Source organism: Hemitrygon akajei, chromosome 12 (assembly GCF_048418815.1).
Source record: "Hemitrygon akajei chromosome 12, sHemAka1.3, whole genome shotgun sequence".
Taxonomy (NCBI): domain Eukaryota; kingdom Metazoa; phylum Chordata; class Chondrichthyes; order Myliobatiformes; family Dasyatidae; genus Hemitrygon; species Hemitrygon akajei.
In genome coordinates, this window is record NC_133135.1 from 60,544,970 (window position 1) to 60,564,591 (window position 19,622).

General features: G+C 43.1%; 1 protein-coding gene across 4 annotated transcripts in view; it reads right to left on the reverse strand.

Moving 5' to 3' along the window:
- scyl3 (SCY1-like, kinase-like 3) overlaps positions 1 to 19,622 on the reverse strand; it is a 35,355-nt gene extending 15,733 nt beyond the window's left edge. For 2 of the 4 annotated variants that reach the window (XM_073063228.1, XM_073063227.1), the window contains exons 1-5: positions 19,132 to 19,620; positions 6,264 to 6,449; positions 2,559 to 2,672; positions 2,309 to 2,365; positions 749 to 851 (exon numbers count right to left, since the gene is read on the reverse strand). In XM_073063228.1, the coding sequence (XP_072919329.1) occupies positions 749 to 851; positions 2,309 to 2,365; positions 2,559 to 2,672; positions 6,264 to 6,449; positions 19,132 to 19,296 (625 nt within the window). In that variant the 5' untranslated portion in view covers positions 19,297 to 19,620. Of the gene's footprint in view, positions 1 to 748; positions 852 to 2,308; positions 2,366 to 2,558; positions 2,673 to 6,263; positions 6,450 to 19,131 lie in introns of all 4 variants that reach the window. The other 2 variants (XM_073063229.1, XM_073063230.1) reach the window with 2 other exon arrangements.

Sequence of the window (19,622 nt, forward strand, 5' to 3'; positions counted from 1 at the left end):
TTCCTTTCCGTTTCAACCAAAAGGGAGACAAATTTTCAAGTTCTTTAATCTTTCACAAGCCATAATTCACCTTATACACTGGATCCCCATTTAACAATACTCTGCAGAACACAGTTTTTATAACACTACTGCTGCTGGAGTCATAACATTTACAGGTAAATATCCCAGCATAGTTATATATTCACTTTGGCTGAGCGCTGTTATGCATGACTCCTAGCAATGCATCCTGAATGCTAAGCAAGAAACTCCTGTGTAGAAATGATTTTCTTCAGCCAGACATCCCAATCCTAACTGAAGGTTTTTTTAAAATCTGGGTGACAAGTTAATGTCCTTTGCGATGCCTTCTCTAAATCAGTTTACCTTTTCTTTATCAAGAAAGCCTTTTCCTTTTGATTTCACTGCAAGTTAACCACATTTAATATTTAACTTCCTGATCTATGGCTTCTTGTAAGTTGATCTGAGACCATCTCATGAATGGTACTACATTGGTATTAGAGACTTTTTGTTAAATCACAGCCACTGTCCTGAATATTCTGTTCAGTCTAATGAACTTTAGCTATGAACTTTACTGAACTACAATTTACTGAACTTTAGCTATGTATGCTAGTACATAGACATTTAGAAAAAAATGATATACATAAAATAAATCAAATGCTTGTACTGATCAGTTAACATGTGCTTCCTTGACAGGTAGTTGACAGTAGTCACAAACATTGGTCACTGAAATATCCAGCAAGAAAACCCTTACCCATATCATTAAGCAAAGGTAGGAGTTTTGCAACCATCATCCCAAATGAGTAAGCATCTCGGGCATGTCCATGCGATTCAGGAAGAATCTGAAAACCTGAGGACTAAATTTGATAAGGTCAGCTTGCAATGGGCCTTATTCTAGGGCTTCTTCATATACTGTCTCTATTGCCGGAAATGACAAGAAGTCAGACCAACATTTGTGACATCATTTAAGTACCGTAGATTCCGGACTACAGAGCGCACCTGATTAAAAGCCGCTGGCTCTAATTTTAGAAATAAAATCAATTTTTTAATTGTAAAGGCCGCACCGCTACTTTTAAATATACATACGTATCGGTAACACAAATTACGTTGCATATACTTTTTTACTGAACAGCACGAACAACATTCCAATATCTCCTAGCGACTGGTAAAAATATATATACTGCAGCCTACCAGGAAAAGTTATTGATCGACTTTAACTTAAAAGCAGCGTTTTCGCTCGGGTCTGACGCGCTTGCGTAACGCGATCAGGTCTAATCGGGTCTGACGCGCTTGCGTAACGCGATCGGGTCTAATCGGGTCTGATGCGCTCGGGTCTGACGCGCTTGCGTAATGCGATCGGGTCTAATCGGGTCTGACGCGCTTGCGTAACGCGACTGGGTCTAATCGGGTCTGATGCGCTCGGGTCTGACGCGCTTGCGTAACGCGATCGGGTCTAATCGGGTCTGACGCGCTTGCGTAACGCGATCGGGTCTAATCGGGTCTGACGCGCTCGGGTCTTGCTTTGAGTATTTTCCATGTTGATGAGGGTGAGTACAAATGACTGATTTACAATAATTTAATTGTGAAAGTGCGCTTGATTTATCGTACAATTTCATTGGACCTCTGTGAACTACTCATCAATTTTATTGGTCTACTGTTACGAGGCAAAATGTTTACGAGGCGGCATGAAAAAAAACCATGTATTAGCCGCTCTGGATTAAAGGCCGCAGAGTTCAAAGCTGTTCAAAATGTGGGAAAAAAGTAGCGGCTTATAATCCGGAATCTACGGTACTTCATATAGCAATACTGAAGAAATACACCACTTGCCTTTTGTGAAACCCCAAGGATCTAATCCTGAGGAATCTTGGATAACAAATATTTGCAACACTGTGTTGCAGAAAACCAATTGAACAATGACAAACTAGGTCCCAAGCTGAAAAGTTAATTAGCATTTCCTCTATCAATGCTGCCCAACTTCCCAACATCCAAAATTTTCTGCTTGTGTTTTGTTTTTAACTTTTTGAATCCAGCAGAGATTAAGTTACTAAACAAGTATCCAGCATCCCAGCTACTGATCGTAATTATACCTTGAATCTAAGTAGAACAGCTACAGAATTTAAACTGAAACTAAAACTTTACAGAAAAGTATTGTAATAGCTGTGAAAACAAATCCCAAACAAGAAATGCAGGAAGCACCCTTCAATCTGAAACACAGAATGTTTCCCTTTTTACAGATGATGTCTGTCCTGTGGAGCGTTTCCAGCATTTTCTGTTTTTAAACCCATCATAATTTTATTCCATACTGTGGACAGACCTGTTCCTCTGGAGCTATTCCACTCAAATCTCTCAATGACTTGATACTGGACAGGAACTACAAGAGAAAACAGTTATCTTTTAATTTCAAAAATAAGGAATTACAAAAGAAAACAGATGTTCTTTTAATCTCAAAATCAGTAAGAACTTAGAAGAACTGTGCAAATTAGAATTCATTCCACTAGACAAAGATTTTGAATAAGACAAATGGAAATTTTACAAAGCTGAAATTAGGACCAAGAAAAACTCACCTCAGGAGATGCTTGAGAGAAATGACACATTGTCTCCATTCCTCCCAGCTTCCAGTGACCATCCTCACTCACAAACACAGATGAAATACATATGTTATTGTGGCTCAGTTTCCCCTGTGATACGAAAGAACAAAGCGTTTGCATGACATTTTAACTATTGACAGAAATGTTCATTGCAAAGATCACTGCAGAAGCTTTAGTTATTGTGCATACAATTAATGACAAAAGTTGCATCCGTCAGTCTGACATTCATACTTCTATACATCCCACCAATTCACAAATTGCTGTTTTTGAGCTACTTCAAAATGAAGCAGGATGGGTAATGTGGCAATGAACAGATTGAGACATCAGGCATTAATAAAGCTCTCAAAAGCAAAAATCTTAGAAGCAGCAACTCAACATCAAAATAGGCAAATCAAAAATGTGGAGCATTAGGTTCACATTTTATAAGTATTTCTGGATCTCTGGTGCTACAATTCACAAGGGCAAATTGTACAGGGCTGCGGGATGCTAATAAAAGCCATGAAAGTAGCACTCATTTAACAAAGAGTAAAGAGTATAAAAAATCATGGGGAATGTATACAGAAAAAAATCTTAGAAAGTAGAACGTTGACCAGTATCTACATACTAGCCAGTGGGATGACGAGAATAACCAACCTAGAAGCACAAACTGCAGCAATAAGTTTGCTGTAATAAGCAAATTACTGTCAATATGTCTGTCACTAGGAAGAAACAAAATTATATCATATACACCCAGTGGCCACTTTATTAGTTACCTCCTGTAAGACAATAAGATATAAGAGCAGAATTAGACCATTTGGCCCATCAGGTCTGCTCCGACATTTCATCATGCTGATCCATTTTTTCTCTCAGCCCCAATCTCTGGTCTTCCCCCGTATCCCTTCCTGCCATGACCAATCAAGAATCTATCAACCTCTGCCTTAAATATACATAATGACTTGGCTTCCACAGCTGCTTGTGGCAACAAATTCAACAGATTCACTATTCTCTGGATAAACAAATTCCTCCTCACCTCTGTTCTGAAAGGATGCCCTTCTATTCCGTGGTTGTGTTCTCTGCTCTTAGATGCTCCCAACATCGGAAACACCCTCTCCACATCAACGCTTTTCACCATTCAGTAGGTTTCAATAAGGTCACCCCTCATTCTTCTGAATTCCAATGAATACAGGCCCAGAGCCATCAAATGGTCTTCATATGACAAGCCATTCAATCCTGGAATCAATTTCATGAACCTTCTTTGAACCTTCTCCAGTTTCAGCACATCCGTTCTAAGATATGGGGCTGAAAACTGCTCACAATACTTCAAGTGAGGCCTCACCAGTGCTTTATAAAGTCTCAACACTTTTATATTCTAGTCTTTCTGAAATGAATGCTAACATTGTATTTGCCTTCCTCACCACAGACTCAACCTGCAAATTAACCTTTAGGGAATCATGCACATGGACTCTAAAAATCCCTTTGCACTTCAGAATTTTGTATTTTCTCTCCATTTAGAAAATAGTCAACCCTTTCATTTCTTCAAAGTGCATGACCAAAAACTTCCTGACACTGCATTCCATCTGCCACTTCTTTGCCCACTTTCCTAATCCGTCTAGGTCCTTCTATAGCCTCTCTATTTCCTCAACGCTTTCTGCTCCTCCAACTATCTTCCTATCGCCTGCAAACTTTGCTACAAAGCCATCAATTCCATCATCCAAATCATTAACATATAACATAAACGCAGACCCCTGTGGAAGACCACTAGATACCGGCAGCCAACCAGAAAAGGTTATTCCCACTCTCTGCCTCCTGCCAATTAGCCATTGTTGTATCCATGCTAGAATCTTAACTAATACCATAAGCTCATAGCTTGCTAGGCATCTTATGTGTGGCACCTTGTCAAAGGCCTTCTGAAAATCACTTTGATCACTTTTCTTCCCCATCCTGATGTTTGGTCTGAGCAACAACTGAATCTCTTGACCATGTCTGCATGCTCTTATGCACGGAGTTGCTGCTACATGACCGACTGATGGTGATCAACAGTTGCATTAATGAGCATGTGTACCTGATAAAGTGGCCACTGAGTATACAATGCAAGCCAAGCCTTCAGCGTTATCTAGGTGGTGAACTACTGGAATTCAAGTGGAGACAGTATGTCTAGCTGACTGTTATAATTACAAGCAAACTCCACCATGATCATTGATAACTTTGGAGTGGGTACAGAAGAGGCTTACCACGATGCTGCCTGGATTAGAGGGCATGTGCTATAAAGAGAGGCTGGACAATCTTGGGTTGTTTTCACTGAAGTGGCAGAGGCTGAAGGGAGATCTGATGGAGGTTTATACGGTTATGAGAGCAAGAGATAGAGAAGAGGAACAGTATCTTTTTCCCAGGGTTGTAATGTCTAATACCTGAGGGCATGCATTTAAGGTGAGATGGGGCAAGTTCAAAGAAGTAGTGGGGGGGGGCAAGCTTTTTTAACACAGAGAATGGTGCATGCCTAGAATGCACTGCCCAGGGTAGTGATATAGGCAGATACATTAGGGGCTTTTAAAGTTCAAAGTAAAATTCATTATCAGAGTACATACATGTAACTGCATACACCCCCGAGATTATCTTTCCTGTGGTTAAACTTAGCTAAACTATAAAACAGTACTGGTAACTGTAAACAGGATCAATGAACAACAAACTGTGCAAATGCAAATATAAATAAATAGCAATAAATAATGACAGCATGAAATAGCAAAATAAAGAGTCCTTAAAGTGAGACCATCAGTTGTGGGAACACCAGAAATAGAATGAGAGTAGTTACCCATTTTGTTCAAGGTTTTTGATGACATGCCGAATCTCAGGAGACTCCTGAGGAAGTAGAGGCACTGTTGTGCTTTCTTTGCAATTATATTTACATAATGAGTCCAGGATAGGTCCTCTGAGATAGTGACACCCATGAATTTAAAATTACTGACCCTGTCCACCCCTGATACTTCAATGAGTATTAGCTCATGGACCTCTGGTTTCCTTTCCTTAAGTCTACAATCAGTTCCTTGGTCTTCCTGACACTGAGTGAGAGCTTGCTTGCATTTACCCAAACTATATCCTCATAATTTTGTATACCTCTGTCAAATTTCCCTCTCAATTCTTCTGTGCTTCTCAGCCACTCAGCCAAATTTAGTCTCCCACCTGTATGCTGATTCATCACCACCTTTGATAAGGCCCACAACAGCGGTCATCAACAAACATGTATACGGTGTTGGAGCTGAACTGAGCCACATAGTCATGGGTGTAAAGTGATGTTTTAAGAGACATTTAGATAAATATGAGGGAAATGGAAGGATATGGACATTGTGGAGACAGAAGGAATTAGTTTAGATGGCTATGTGTTTACTAATTTAACTGGTTCAGCACAACATTGTGGGACAAAAGGCATGTTTCCGTGCTGTACTGTTCTACGTTCTATTTTTATAGAAGTTGCTTGATCATGCTTTCTAATGCTGAAACTGCTATTATTAAGGAGCCTATAAACTACTTCCAGTGGTTTTTGTCAGTTGCTTTTACTTAGCTTCACACAAATTGATTCTACATCCTGACCTACATGATTAATCAACACCACTCTACATTATAATTAATGAAGTTTTCATACAAATATTAATGCATCATCCTTACCAAAAGCAACAACCACTTACCACCAGCCATTCTCATTCTTACCCGGTCATGGAGGAAAATAAGTGCTTGAAGGATGTCATAAATTCCAGCACAGATCTCATCTGCAGAGACATCTTCCAGCACCATATGCAGGGGCTGCACTCGCTCAGTAACCAAGTGGATGCCATCAGCTTCAATTGTGCTCGATAAGAACCTCAGCAGGCATGGGTGACGCAAGGTTTTCAGATGCTAAAACAATATATGAAAGAAAGGATCATAAACATCTCAAGACCGTTACTTCAGTTTTCTAGATTAAAAATGCTCTTTTTAAAAAAAGCAGATACCTTCCAGGACCATATGCAAAATCAGAACAAACAGAACAGTTATTAGTTCAGGAACAGGGAATATGTTAAGTGAAATCAAGTCAGCTTAGAATTTATTCTCTAACCACAAAGAAGTCATTTGTTCTGCATACCTATTACTTTCAGACCTAATAAAAGAACTGGGACAAGTAGCTCCTTGCAACGATTAAAAAGCGTCATAGAAGACTACAGCATAGATACAGATTCTTCAGCCCATCTAGTCCATGCCTAGCCCCATCAACCTGCACCTAGACCATAGCCCTCCATGCCCCTCACATCGATGCACTTATCCAAATTTCTCGTAAATACTGAAATCAGACCTGCATCTAGCACTTCCTCAGGCAGCTCAATCCACACTCACACTACCGTTTGAGTGAAGAAGTTACCCCTCAGGTCACCTAACCTCAGTGGAAAAAGCCTGCTTGCGTTTACCAGAACTATATCCTCATAATTTTGTATACCTCTATCAAATTTCTCCCTCCAATTCTTCTGTGCTTCAAGGAATAAAGTCCTAACCTATTCAACCTTTCCTTATGACTCAAGTCCTTGTAGATTTTCTTTGTGCCCTTTCAATCTTATTGATATATTTTCTGCAGGTAGTTTAGAAATACACATAGTACAGTACTTTAAATTAGGCCTCAACAATGACTTACACAACTTCAACATAACATCCCAACTCCTAAAATCAAGGAAACCACAAAATCATTCAATATCACCTGTAACTGACCATTTAACATTTATTCTGGCTTGCATTTGCACTTTGTATCAAGTAAAAACAGTAGAAACTCGTAGGGCCCTCAGTCAGTAAAATGGATAAATGCATTGGAAATACAAATATTAAGAAAGCTGAAGTTTGGAGAAAATTAGTCATGTTGGAGCAGCTATGATGAAATCATATGTATACAGCAAGAGAACCTTCCAATTAATACAAATAAAACCATGAAAATGGGAATGACTTTAGTACAATGTTGGATTTCCAACACATCTACCCATGAAATGACAAAGCTGGAATTCACATTTACTGAGCCCTATATATCAGGCGAAGGCTTTGTATGTCTAAATATCAGGAAAATTCATCCCAGATCATTTTATATTTAAGATATATTTTAATAGTCAATATTGATCAATAGCCACACGAGTCACAGAGTACGGAAATAGGCTCTTCAACCCAACGGATCTGTACCAACCAAGGTGCCCATGTAAGCCAATCCCATTTACCAATGTTTGGCCTGCACACTTCTAAACCTTCTCAATCCATGTACCTGCACATCATTCTTTAAGTTGTTATGGCACCTACTGCAACAACTTACTGCAGTAGCTCATTCCATAGACGTATCATACTATTAAAAAAAAAGTTGCCCCTCAAGTTCCTATTAAAGCTTTTCCCTCTCACCTTATATTTATGTCCTCTAGTTCTTGATTCCCAACCTTGCAAAAAAGAACTACTGTGTCCACCCTGTTTATGCCAGTCATGGTGATTTTGCTTATGCAGTTCTATAAGATTACCTCTTAGTTTCCCACTCTTCAAAGATAAAAAGTCCTAGCCTGCTCAAACTCTCCCTATAAGTTAGTTCGAGTTCTAGCAACATCCTTGTAAATCTTTTCTGCACGCTCTCCAGTCTAATAATACATTTCCTAATAGCAGGGTGCCCAAAACTGAACACAACACTTCATGTGCTGCTTCATCAACACCTTGTGCAACTGCAGCATAACCTCTCAACTTCTATAGTCAATGTCCTGACTGATGAAGGCCAGCTTGCCAAAATCCTTTTTAATGATCTGGTCTAACTGTAATGCAATTTTTAGGGAAATATGTACTGGAACCAAAGGTCTCTGTTATGCAACACCCTCCCGTCTACTGACAAAATCCTACCTTGATTTGACTTTCCAAAATGCAACACTCATACTCACCCAAATTAAACTCCATTTGCCATTCCTCAACTTACTTACCCAGCATTTCAAGTGTAATTTTTGCTGACCTTCTTCACTGTCATTGATACATCCTACTTCAGTGTCATTTGCAAACCTTGTAACCATAACTTATACATTCTCATCCAAATCATTGACATAGATAACCAATAAAAACAGCAACAACCCAAGGCCCACCACTAATCAGAGGCCTCCAGTCCAAGAAATAACCTTCCACCATCAATCCAACTGAGCCAGCACCCTCTGGATTCCGTGCAATCTAACTTTCTAGAGCAGCCCATCATGTGGAGCCTACCAAAGGCTTTAACTGAAGTCCATATAGATCACATCTACTGCTTTGCCCTCATCAACCCTCTTGGTTACCTCACCAAAAAAACTCAATAAGATATGATTTTGCATGCACTAAGCTGACTACCTTTAAGGTACCTGTCTTTCCAGATGTGTATATATGTAATTCCTCTGAATCTTCTCCAGTAATTTATCTACCACAGATGTTAGGCTTGTGGGTCTATACTTTTTGGGCTTTTGCTTTGCTCCCCTTCTTAAATAAAGGCACAACATTCACTACCCTCCAGTCTTCTGACAGTTCACCCAAGGATAATGGTGATGTAAATACCTCAGCAAGGTCTCAAGCAGTTTATTCTCTAGCCTCTCACAATGATCTTAGATGATGCCCTGCAGATCTAAATATTTTTTAAGATATTCTGCTCCTCTATGGTATCCCAATTAATTTTCTGAAGATTCACAACTTTCATGTCTTTCTCCATGGTAAAACAGAAGATACGTTCATTGAGGACTTTGACCAAGCCCTACAGCTCCACATGTAGGTGAAGTAACTTGGCTAAAACTCCTTACGTCCTACAAAACAAAACCCAATAGCATGAATGGCAGTGATGCTTCACTACCAGATGTACAAACACCTTTTATGCACGCTTTAAAAGGGAGAACACAGCTGCAGCTGTGAAGTTCCCTGCTGCACCTGATGATCCTGTGATCTACGTCTCAGAGACTGATGTTAGACTATTTAATGAGAGTGAACCCTCGCAAGGCGGAAGGTCCCGATGGAGTACCTAGTAAGGCTCTGAAACCCTGTGCGAACCAACTAGCGGGAGTATTCAAGGACATTTTCAACCTCTCACTGCTACAGGCAGAAGTTCCCACTTGCTTCAAAAAGGCAACAATTATACCAGTGCCTAAGAAGAATAATGTGGGCTGCTTTAATGACCGTCGCCCAGTAGCACTCACATCGACAGTGATGAAATGCTTTGAGACTAAATTCCTGCCTCAGCAAGGACCCAGACCCATTGCAGTTAGCCTATTGCCACAATAGGCCAATGGCAGACACAATCTCAATGGCTCTCCACATGGCTTTAGACCACCAAAAACAACTAGATCAGGATGCTGTTCATCAACTGGAGTTCAGCATTTAATACCATCATCCCACAATCCTGATTGAGAAGTTGCAGAACCTGGGCCTCTGTACCTCCCTCTAAAATTGGATCCTCGACTTCCTAACTGGAAGACCACAATCTGTGCAGATTGGTGAAAACATATCCTCCTTGCTGATGATCAACACTGGTGCACCTCAGGGGTGTGTGCTTAGCCCACTGCTCTACTTTCTCTAAACCCATGACTGTGTGGCTAGGCATAGCTCAAATACCATTTATAAATTTGCTGATGATGCAACCATTGTTGGTAGAATCTCAGGTTGTAACAAGATGGCATACAAGAGTGAGATATGCCAACTAGTGGAATGGTGCTGCAGCAACAACTTGGCACTCAACATCAGTAAGACGAAAGAGCTGATTGTGGACTTCAGGAAGGGTAAGACGAAGGAACACATACCAATCCTCACAGAGGGATCAGAAGTGGATAGAGTGAGCAGCTTCAAGTTGCTATGTGTCAAGATCTCTAAGGATCTGACCTGGTCCCAACATATCGATGTAGTTATAAAGAAGGCAAGGCAGCGGTTATATTTTATTAGGAATTTAAAGAGATTTGGCATGTCAACAAATACACTCAAAAATTTCTATAGTTGTACTGTGGAGAGCATTCTGACAGGCTGCATCACTGTCTGGTATGGAGGGGCTACTGCACAGGACTGAAAGAAGCTGCAAAAGGTTGTAAATCTAATCAGATCCATCTTGGGCACTAACCTACAAAGTACCTAGGACATCTTCAGGGAGCGGTGTCTCAGAAAGGCAGCGTCCATTATTAAGAACCTCCAGCACCCAGGGCATGCCCTTTTCTCACTGTTACCTTCAGGTAGGAGGTACAGAAGCCTGAAGGCACACACTCAGCAATTCAAGAACAGTTTCTTCCCCTCTGCCATCCGATTCCTAAATGGACATTGAATCTTTGGACACTACCTCATATTTTTAAAAAATATACAGTATTTCTGTTTGTGTCCTTTATTAAAACCTATTCAACATATGTAATTTATTTACTTGCTAATTTATTATTATTTTTATTATATTTATTATTTTTTTCTCTCTGCTATGTATTGCATTGAACTGCTGCTGCTGTTAACAAATTTCATGTCACGTGCTAGTGATAATAAACCTGATTCTTCTGAATGGCACTTCCCTGAGGCACCACCTCTTGAAGATATTCTCAATAGTAGAAGGATTGTATCCATGGTGGAGATAATCAACTCTATAACCCTCTGCTGCTCCTTGAGATCTTATGCATTGGAGTCTCCATACCAGGCTGTGATGCAACCAGTCAGAATACTCTCCACTGTACATCTAAAGAAATTTGCAAAAGTCCTCGGTGATTTACCAACTCTCCTCAAATCCTTAACAAACCAGAGACCTTGGCATGCCTGCTTTGTGATTGCATCGGCGTCTTGGGCCCAGGTTAGATCCTCTGAGATATTGAACAAAAGTATAGATACTGTGCTGAGGCTCTAAAGATAGGTGGGAGAGTAAGCTGTGAAGAAATGCAACATCTTTCAATAGAATTGATCCAAAACATCAAAAAACCTCCCCCCATTTGATAAACACAGCTTAAACAATCACTATTTTTTATTTACAACACTTTATATTTAAAAATAGGTTTCTGCTAGCTATTCAAATAGGATAGTTTAAAAATGAAATATATTGAGCATTCTCCATATTTCAAATGTAAGAAATTCACCCAGAGTATATTAGCAGATTATTCAAATTTAAATACAAACTCCATGAATGCTTAAAGAAATATACAGATTAGCTGCTCAATTTATCAAAATATCCATAGCTGAAACACAAAGTAATTAATTGCTTTCCAAACTTTTATTAGGTACATTAAAGGACAACATGGAGCTTCCTGTCAGAGAAGTCAAAATCTAAAGGCAACTCCATGTAGGGTAGCATCAATACTATTTTCAAAACCTACTTTCCATTAATTGCCAAGTTCAATGCAATGCAAGGAAATAAGCAATGGCTTGATAAATTACTAGGTTAAGTTTTCTCAATAACTTTACAGTTTTTTCATTGCACTGGGAAATGCAAAGCTAGATTATAAAGTAAAAGTATATTATAAAGCTTCAATACAAAGAATTATATTTTTGTAGAAGTGGCAGTAGATATAGTAGAAGGCAAATCTTCACAGCCACGATACTTTACCTAACTGAGCTAACCTTTCAGATCGAACAAAATCTTTTGATAAAGTATCTTGTGATTGCATCCATTTACTTCAGGAAAGGAACAAAATAATATCACAAACATAGATTTCTACTGCAGGAATAGTGTTGTCAAACAGGACTCCACTGTTTTGGTACAGAAGTGGTGTACAATTCATAGAAACATAGAAAACCTACAGCACAATACAGGCCCTTCGGCCCAAAAAGTTGTGCTGAACATGTCCCTACCTTAGAAAATACTAGACTTCCCCATAGGCCTCTATTTTCCTAAGCTCCATGTACCTATCCAGAAGTCTCTTAGAAGACCCTATCGTATCTGCCTCCACCACCGTTGCTGGCAGCCTATTCCACACACACTTACCACTCTCTGAGTAAAAAACTTATCCCTGACATCTCCTCTGTACCTATTCAAAGTTCAAAGTAAATTTATTTTCAAAGTATATACACATTACCATATACAACCCCGAGATTCACTTTCTTGCAGGCATACTCAATAAATCCGTAATTCAATAATAACCATAATAGAATCAAATAAAGACTGCACTAACTTGGACGTTCAACCAGTGTGCAAAAGACAACAAACTGTGCAAATACAAAAAGAACAAAATAATAAATAAATAATGAGAACATGAGATGAAGAGTCCTTGTATGTGAATCCATAGGTTGTGGGAACATTTCAGTAATGGGGAAAGTGGAGTTGAGTGAAGTTATCCCCTCTAGTTTAAGAGCCTGATGGTTGAGAGTTAGTAACTGTTCCTGAACCTGGTGGTGTGAGTCCTGAGGCTCTTATACCTTCTTTCTGATGGCAGTAGCAAGAAGAGAGCATATCCTGGATGGTGGAAGTTCCTGACGATGGATGCTGGTTTCCTGCGACATTGCTCCAGCCAAATGTGCTCAATGGTGGGCTTTATCCGTAATGGAGTGGGCCAGGATGGATTTTCTGTTTGAGGACATTAGGTTGTGATGGAGGGCCAATCAATATACTCTCCACTACACACCTATAGAAGTTTGTCAAAGTTTTAAACGTCATACCGAAACTTTGGAAATACTGAAGAAAACAGAAGTACTGCCGTGCTTTCTTCGTAATTGCACACAGTCTGGGCCCAGGACAGGTCCTCTGAAGTAATAACACTGAGGAATTTACAGTTGCTGACCCTCTCCACCTCTGATCCTCCAATAAAGACTAGCTCACAGACCTCTGGTTTCCTTCCTGGTCTTGCTGATATTGAGTCAAAGATTGTTGTTATGGAACCACTCAGCCAGATTTTCAATCTCCCTTCCATATGTTAATTCATCACCACCTTTGATGCGGCCTATGACAGTGAAGTCAAGTTCAGCAAACTTGAATATGGCATCTGAGCTGTGCTTAGCCATACAGTCATAAGTGTAAAGCAAGCAGAGCAGAGGGCTAAGCACATAGCCTTGTGGTGTACCTATGCTGATGGAGATTGTGGAGATGTTGCCAATCTGAATTGACTGGGGTCTTCAAGTGAGGAAATCAAGGATCCTATAGCATAAGGAGGTATTGAGGCCAAGGTCTTGGGAGTTTTTTGATTAGTTTGGAGGGGATGATAGCACTGAATGCCGAACTGTTGTCGATAAGAGCATCCTGATGCATGCACCGTTACTGTTCAGATGTTCTAGGGTTGAGTGAAGAGCCAATGAGATGGCATCTGCTGTGGACCTATTGTTCTGGTACGCATATTGGAGCTGATCCAAATCAATTCTCAGGCAGCAGCTGATATGTTTCATCACTAACCTCTCAAAGCACTGCATCACTGTGGATATAAGTGCCCCTAGACGACAGTCATTGAGGCAAGTTACCATTTTCTTCATAGGCACTGGTATAATTGAAGCCTGCTTGAATCAGTTGGGTATCTCAGCAAGAGGTTAAATATCTCAGTGAACACTTCAGACAGTTGATCAGCACAGGTTTTTAGTATTTTCAACAAGGAATACTTGATGGTTATACTGTGAATCAGACTTTCCTCTCCCTATTTAGGAGGAATGATGAACTGCCTTTATTAAATGGTAAAGCTGCATTATGTTATCTCAGGGGTTAACTAATCAAATGAACTCCTGCCTGGCCTCCTTGGATCTACCACCTGTAAACTCAAACTCAAAGCTCTGTGGTCGTATCATACCAAGTCTCACTAATGTTCAAAGGCAACACAAGTGAATCTGCAGATGCTGGAAATAAATTTAAAAAAACACAAAATGCTGGCAGAACTCAGCAGGACAGACAGCATCTATGGGAGGAGGTAATAACGACGTTTCGGGCCAAAACCCTTAATCAGGAGTGAAGTAACATGGGATGGTCGAGGGGGGATAAGAAGTGGGGGGAGGAATAAAGTAGAGAGCTAGGAAGTGATAGGCTGGAGGGAAATGGGCCAGGGGGAAGGTGGAGAATTATGGGAAATAAAAGAGAAAGAAAGGTAGGGCTGGGGGGAGAGATTATAGTGAGGGGGGAAAAAGAGAGAGAAAGAGAACCAGACTAAAATAATAGATAGGGATGGGGGTAAGGGTGGGGGGTGGATTCATGAATCTCAGATCGCGACCCCCACTGCCAATCACGGCACTGGACAGACTCTGTACCCTGACTCCAGTACCACCAACGCGGGTTCCTACGGCCATGGACACCCCCTCAGAGACTCCGGTCTTGAACTTCCAGTCGGACCTCCTCGTGCTGCCATCTCCCCCCCTTCCCCCACCAGCATGCTGGATCCCAGCCTTGACCTCCGAGCTGGACCTCCACGCGCTGCCATCTGATCCTCCCGAGCCTGAGGTTCAATCACCGGTTCCCAGGCCCTCGGGGGCTTCAGCTTCCTCTCACCCCCACCCCTTCCCCGCTGACTCCACCAGCCTCCCACCCACTTCGGACCAGCGCTCTCAACCCTGCCGGGTCTTCACCATCCCCTCCGACCTTCCTCTATCTGAGGCTGAGCGCTCTGTCCTTAGTAAGGGCCTCACCTTTGTCCCCCTTCGCCCTCACCTCAGTGAGTTCCGCGTGCGCCAGGACGTGGAGCTCTTCTTCCGCTGGCTCCGTCTTCGAGCCCACTTCTTCGGTAGGGACTCTCCCACCCCCACCGATGACCCGTTCTCCTGTCTCCAACCCTCCTCCTCCTCATGGACTCCCCGCCCAGGACTTCTACCCGCCCTGGATCTGTTCATCTCTCATTGCCGTTGGGACATTAACCGTCTCAACTTCACCACCCCTTGCTCCAATTCCAACCTTACCCCCTCTGAACGCTCTGCTCTCCATTCCCTCCGCAACAATCCCAACCTGACCATCAAACCCGCTGATAAGGGGGGTGCTGTTGATGTCTGGCGCACCGACTTGTACATAGCGGAGGCACGACATCAACTCGCTGACACCTCCTCTTATCTACACCTGGACCATGACCCCACCAGGGAGCACCAGTCCATTGTCTCCCAAACCACTTCCAATCTCATCAGCTCGGGAGATCTCTCATCCACGGCCACCAAATTTATAGTTCCCACACCCCGCACTTCCCGTTTCTACCTCCTACCTAAGATTCACAAACCTGCCTGTCCAAGCAGACCCATTGTCTCTGCTTGCTCCTGCCCCACTGAACTCATTTCTGCCTATCTCGACTCTGTTTTATCTCCCCTTGTTCAATCCCTTCCCACCTATGTCCGTGATACTTCCCATGCTTTACATCTCTTCAAAGATTTCGAGTTCCCTGGCCCCCACCGCCTCATTTTCACCATGGACGTCCAGTCCCTATACACCTCTATCCCCCACCAGAAAGGTCTCCAAGCTCTCCGTTTCTTCCTGGATTCCAGGCCCAGCCAGTCACCTTCTACCACCACTCTTCTCCGCCTCGCGGAATTAGTCCTCACCCTTAACAATTTCTCCTTTGGCTCCTCCCACTTCCTCCAAACTACAGGTGTAGCCTTGGGCACCCGCATGGGTCCTCGCTATGCCTGCCTTTTTGTCGGCCATGTGGAGCAATCTATGTTCCAAGCCTACACTTGACATCTGTCCTCCTCTTTTCTTACGTTATATCGACGACTGCATCGGTGCTGCTTCCTGCATGCATGCTGAGCTTGTCGACTTCATTAACTTCGCCTCCAACTTTTACCCTGCCCTCAAATTCACCTGGTCTATTTCCGACACCTCCCTCCCCTTTCTAGATCTTTCTGTTTCTATCTCTGGAGACAGCCTATCCACCGACGTCTACTACAAACCTACTAACTCCCACAGCTACCTAGACTATTCCTCCTCCCACCCTGTCTCCTGCAAAAATGCTATCCCTTTCTCTCAATTCCTCCGCCTCCGCCGCATCTGCTCTCAGGATGAGGCCTTTCATCCTAGGACAAAGGAGATGTCTTCCTTTTTTAAAGAAAGGGGCTTCCCTTCGTTCACTATCAACTCTGCCCTCCATCGTGTCTCCTGTATTTCACGCACCTCTGCCCTCACCCCATCCCCCCCGCCAGCCCACCAGGGATAGAGTCCCCCTGGTCCTCACCTATCACCCTACCAGCCTACAGATCCAACGCATAATCCTCCGTAACTTCTGCCACCTCCTACGTGATCCCTCCACCAACCACATCTTCCCCTCCCCCCCCACTCTCGGCTTTCCGCAGGGATCGCTCCCTACGCGACTCCCTTGTCCATTCACCCCCCCCCCCCCATCTCTCCCCACGGATCTTCCTCCGGGCACTCATCCCTGCAAACGGAAGAAGTGCTACACCTGCCCCCACACTTCTTCCCTCAACACCATCCCAGGCCCCAGACAGTCCTTTCAGGTGAGGCACCACTTCACCTGCGAGTCAACTGGGGTGATATACTGTATCCGGTGCTCCCGATGTGGCCATTTATACATTGTGGAGACCCGCCGCAGACTGGGAGACCGTTTCGCCGAACACCGGCGCTCGGTCCTCCAGCAGTGGCGGGATCTCCCTGTGGCCACACACTTCAATTCCGCAGACCACTCCCACTCTGACATGTCTGTCCATGGCCTCCTCTACCGTCAAGATGAGGCCACATGCAGGTCGATGGAGCAATACCTTATCTCCCACCTAGGTAGCCTCCTTCCTGCCGGCATGAACATCCAGCTCACTGACCTCCGTTGATACCCCTGCTTCCCACCTTTACCCCGATCCCTATCTATTATTTTAGTCTGGTTCTCTTTCTCTTTCTTTTTCCCCCTCACTATAATCTCTCCCCCCAGCCCTACCTTTCTTTCTCTTTTATTTCCCATAATTCTCCACCTTCCCCCAGCCCATTTCCCTCCAGCCTATCACTTCCCAGCTCTCTACTTTATCCTTCCCCCCACTTCTTATCCCCCCTCGACCATCCCATGTTACTTCACTCCTGATGAAGGGTTTCGGCCCGAAACATCGTTATTACCTCCTCCCACAGATGCTGTCTGGCCTGCTGAGTTCTGCCAGCATTTTGTGTTTTTTTTTTCCTCACTAATGTTCACAGATGTTCACTAATTCACAGTACATTTGCTACCAATGAAGTAACAATTAATTCCCAGGTCTCCAACCTTAAACTTTCAACACTCTTTCTCCTTCCACAGAAACTGACTGATCAGAAGGTTATGAAAACAATCAGCTGTTTCCAGCATCTGCAGGTTTTGTTTTGTTTCCATTTCTATTTCTCATTTTCAAATTTGATCTTCTCCCACCCTCAATCTTCTCAAGCATCAGTAATGACTTTAGTTGTACTTTGACAAGCATGCCTTCAACCTTAGCAAATGTGTAACTGGATCCTAGACTTCCTGACTGGGAGACCTGTCATTCCGGATTGGGAGCAGCATCTCCAACACCATCACACCAAGCATGGGGGCCCCCCAGGGCTGTGTGCTCAGTCCACTGCTGTTCACTTGCTGACCCACGACTGTGCTGCAACACACAGCTCAAACCACATCATCAAGTTTGCCGATGACGCGACTGTGGTGGGTCTCATCAGCAAGAATGACGAGTCAGCTTACAGAGAGGAGGTGCAGCGGCTAACGGACTGGTGCAGAGCCAACAACCTGTCTCTGAATGTGAACAAAAGAGATGGTTGCTGACTTCAGGAGGGCACGGAGCGATCACTCCCCGCTGAACATCGACGGCTCCTCAGAAGAAATCGTTAAGAGCACCAAATTTCTTAAGTGTTCACCTGGTCCCTCAACACCAGCTCCATAGCAAAGAAAGCCCAGCAGCATCTCTACTTTCTGCGAAGGCTGAAGTAAGTCCATCTCCCACCCCCCATCCTTATCACATTCTACAGGGGTTGTATTGAGAGCATCCTGAGCAGCTGCATCACTGCCTGGTTTGGAAATTGTACCATCTCAAATTGCAAGACCCTGCAGCAGATAGTGAGGTCAGCTGAGAAGATCATCGGAGTCTCTCTTCTCTTCAAACTCTTATCCCTCCTGCCGTCTGGGAAAAGGCACCAAAGCATTTGGGCTCTCACGACCAGACTATGTAACAGTTTCTTCCCCCAAGCTATCAAACTCCTCAATACTCAGAGCCTGGACTGACATCTTGCCCATTTGTCATGTTTACTATTTATTGTAATGCCTGCACTGTTTTGTGCGCCTTATGCAACCTTGGGTAGGTCTGTAGTCTAGTGTAGTTGTTTTTTTTTTCTCTCTGTGTTGTTTTTTACGTAGTTCAGTCTAGTTTTTGTACTGTGTCATGTAACACCATGGTCCTGAAAAAACATTGTCTCATTTTTACTATATACTGTACATAGCTGTTATGGTCGAAATGACAATAAAAATGACTTGACTTGATTAAAATTCTTCACACGAAGACACACTTACTTGAGAAATCTGAACTACAGTGTACCCTCAGCCTTCTAGTATCCACAGGGAATGGTGACCGTAGCAGCAGTTGAATGAGGAAATGTTCAAACAAAAAATTACAGTGCACCACAAACACCATATTTCTAAATCTTAAGGCTAACAAAATTAATACAAATCAAATGAATGACTGTATTCATCACTACATGAAGTGTCAAATCTTTGAAGAGTTTAGCCTTGGCTTTGCTCACCTTAGCGGCCTTGTTGACAGTGTCCTCGTTACCCCGCTGATAGACAAACACGGATGCCAGCTGTTCTTCGTCCAGCGTCGCTCGGTATACGCTGAGACCACCGAGCAAGGTTACCGGCGACTCTTCCAGACGGGGGGTCCTCGCCGCACTGCTCTCCGCTCCCATGGCCGTCTGGCCGGAGAGCCAGACAGGCAGCCCGCCACTAGGTCCGGGAATAAGATGCCAGTCTCCCTCAAAGCCTTCTCTACCTTACACACCAAACCACCGAAGGCAGACGTCCGGCTGACCCGGAACCACATGTGGCACTCGGCGATCAATCGCAGTGCCACAGAGAAGCATGCGCGGTACAAAGTTTGGGTCTTCGGAAGAGTTGCGAGTGCTTCAGGTGGACAGTGGGCTGACTTCCAGCTCTCTCACAGAGAGAGCACCGGTGTCCAAACCTGACTGGCTGATCTCTGGTATTCAAGATAATGGCTCGTCACCCTTCTTCT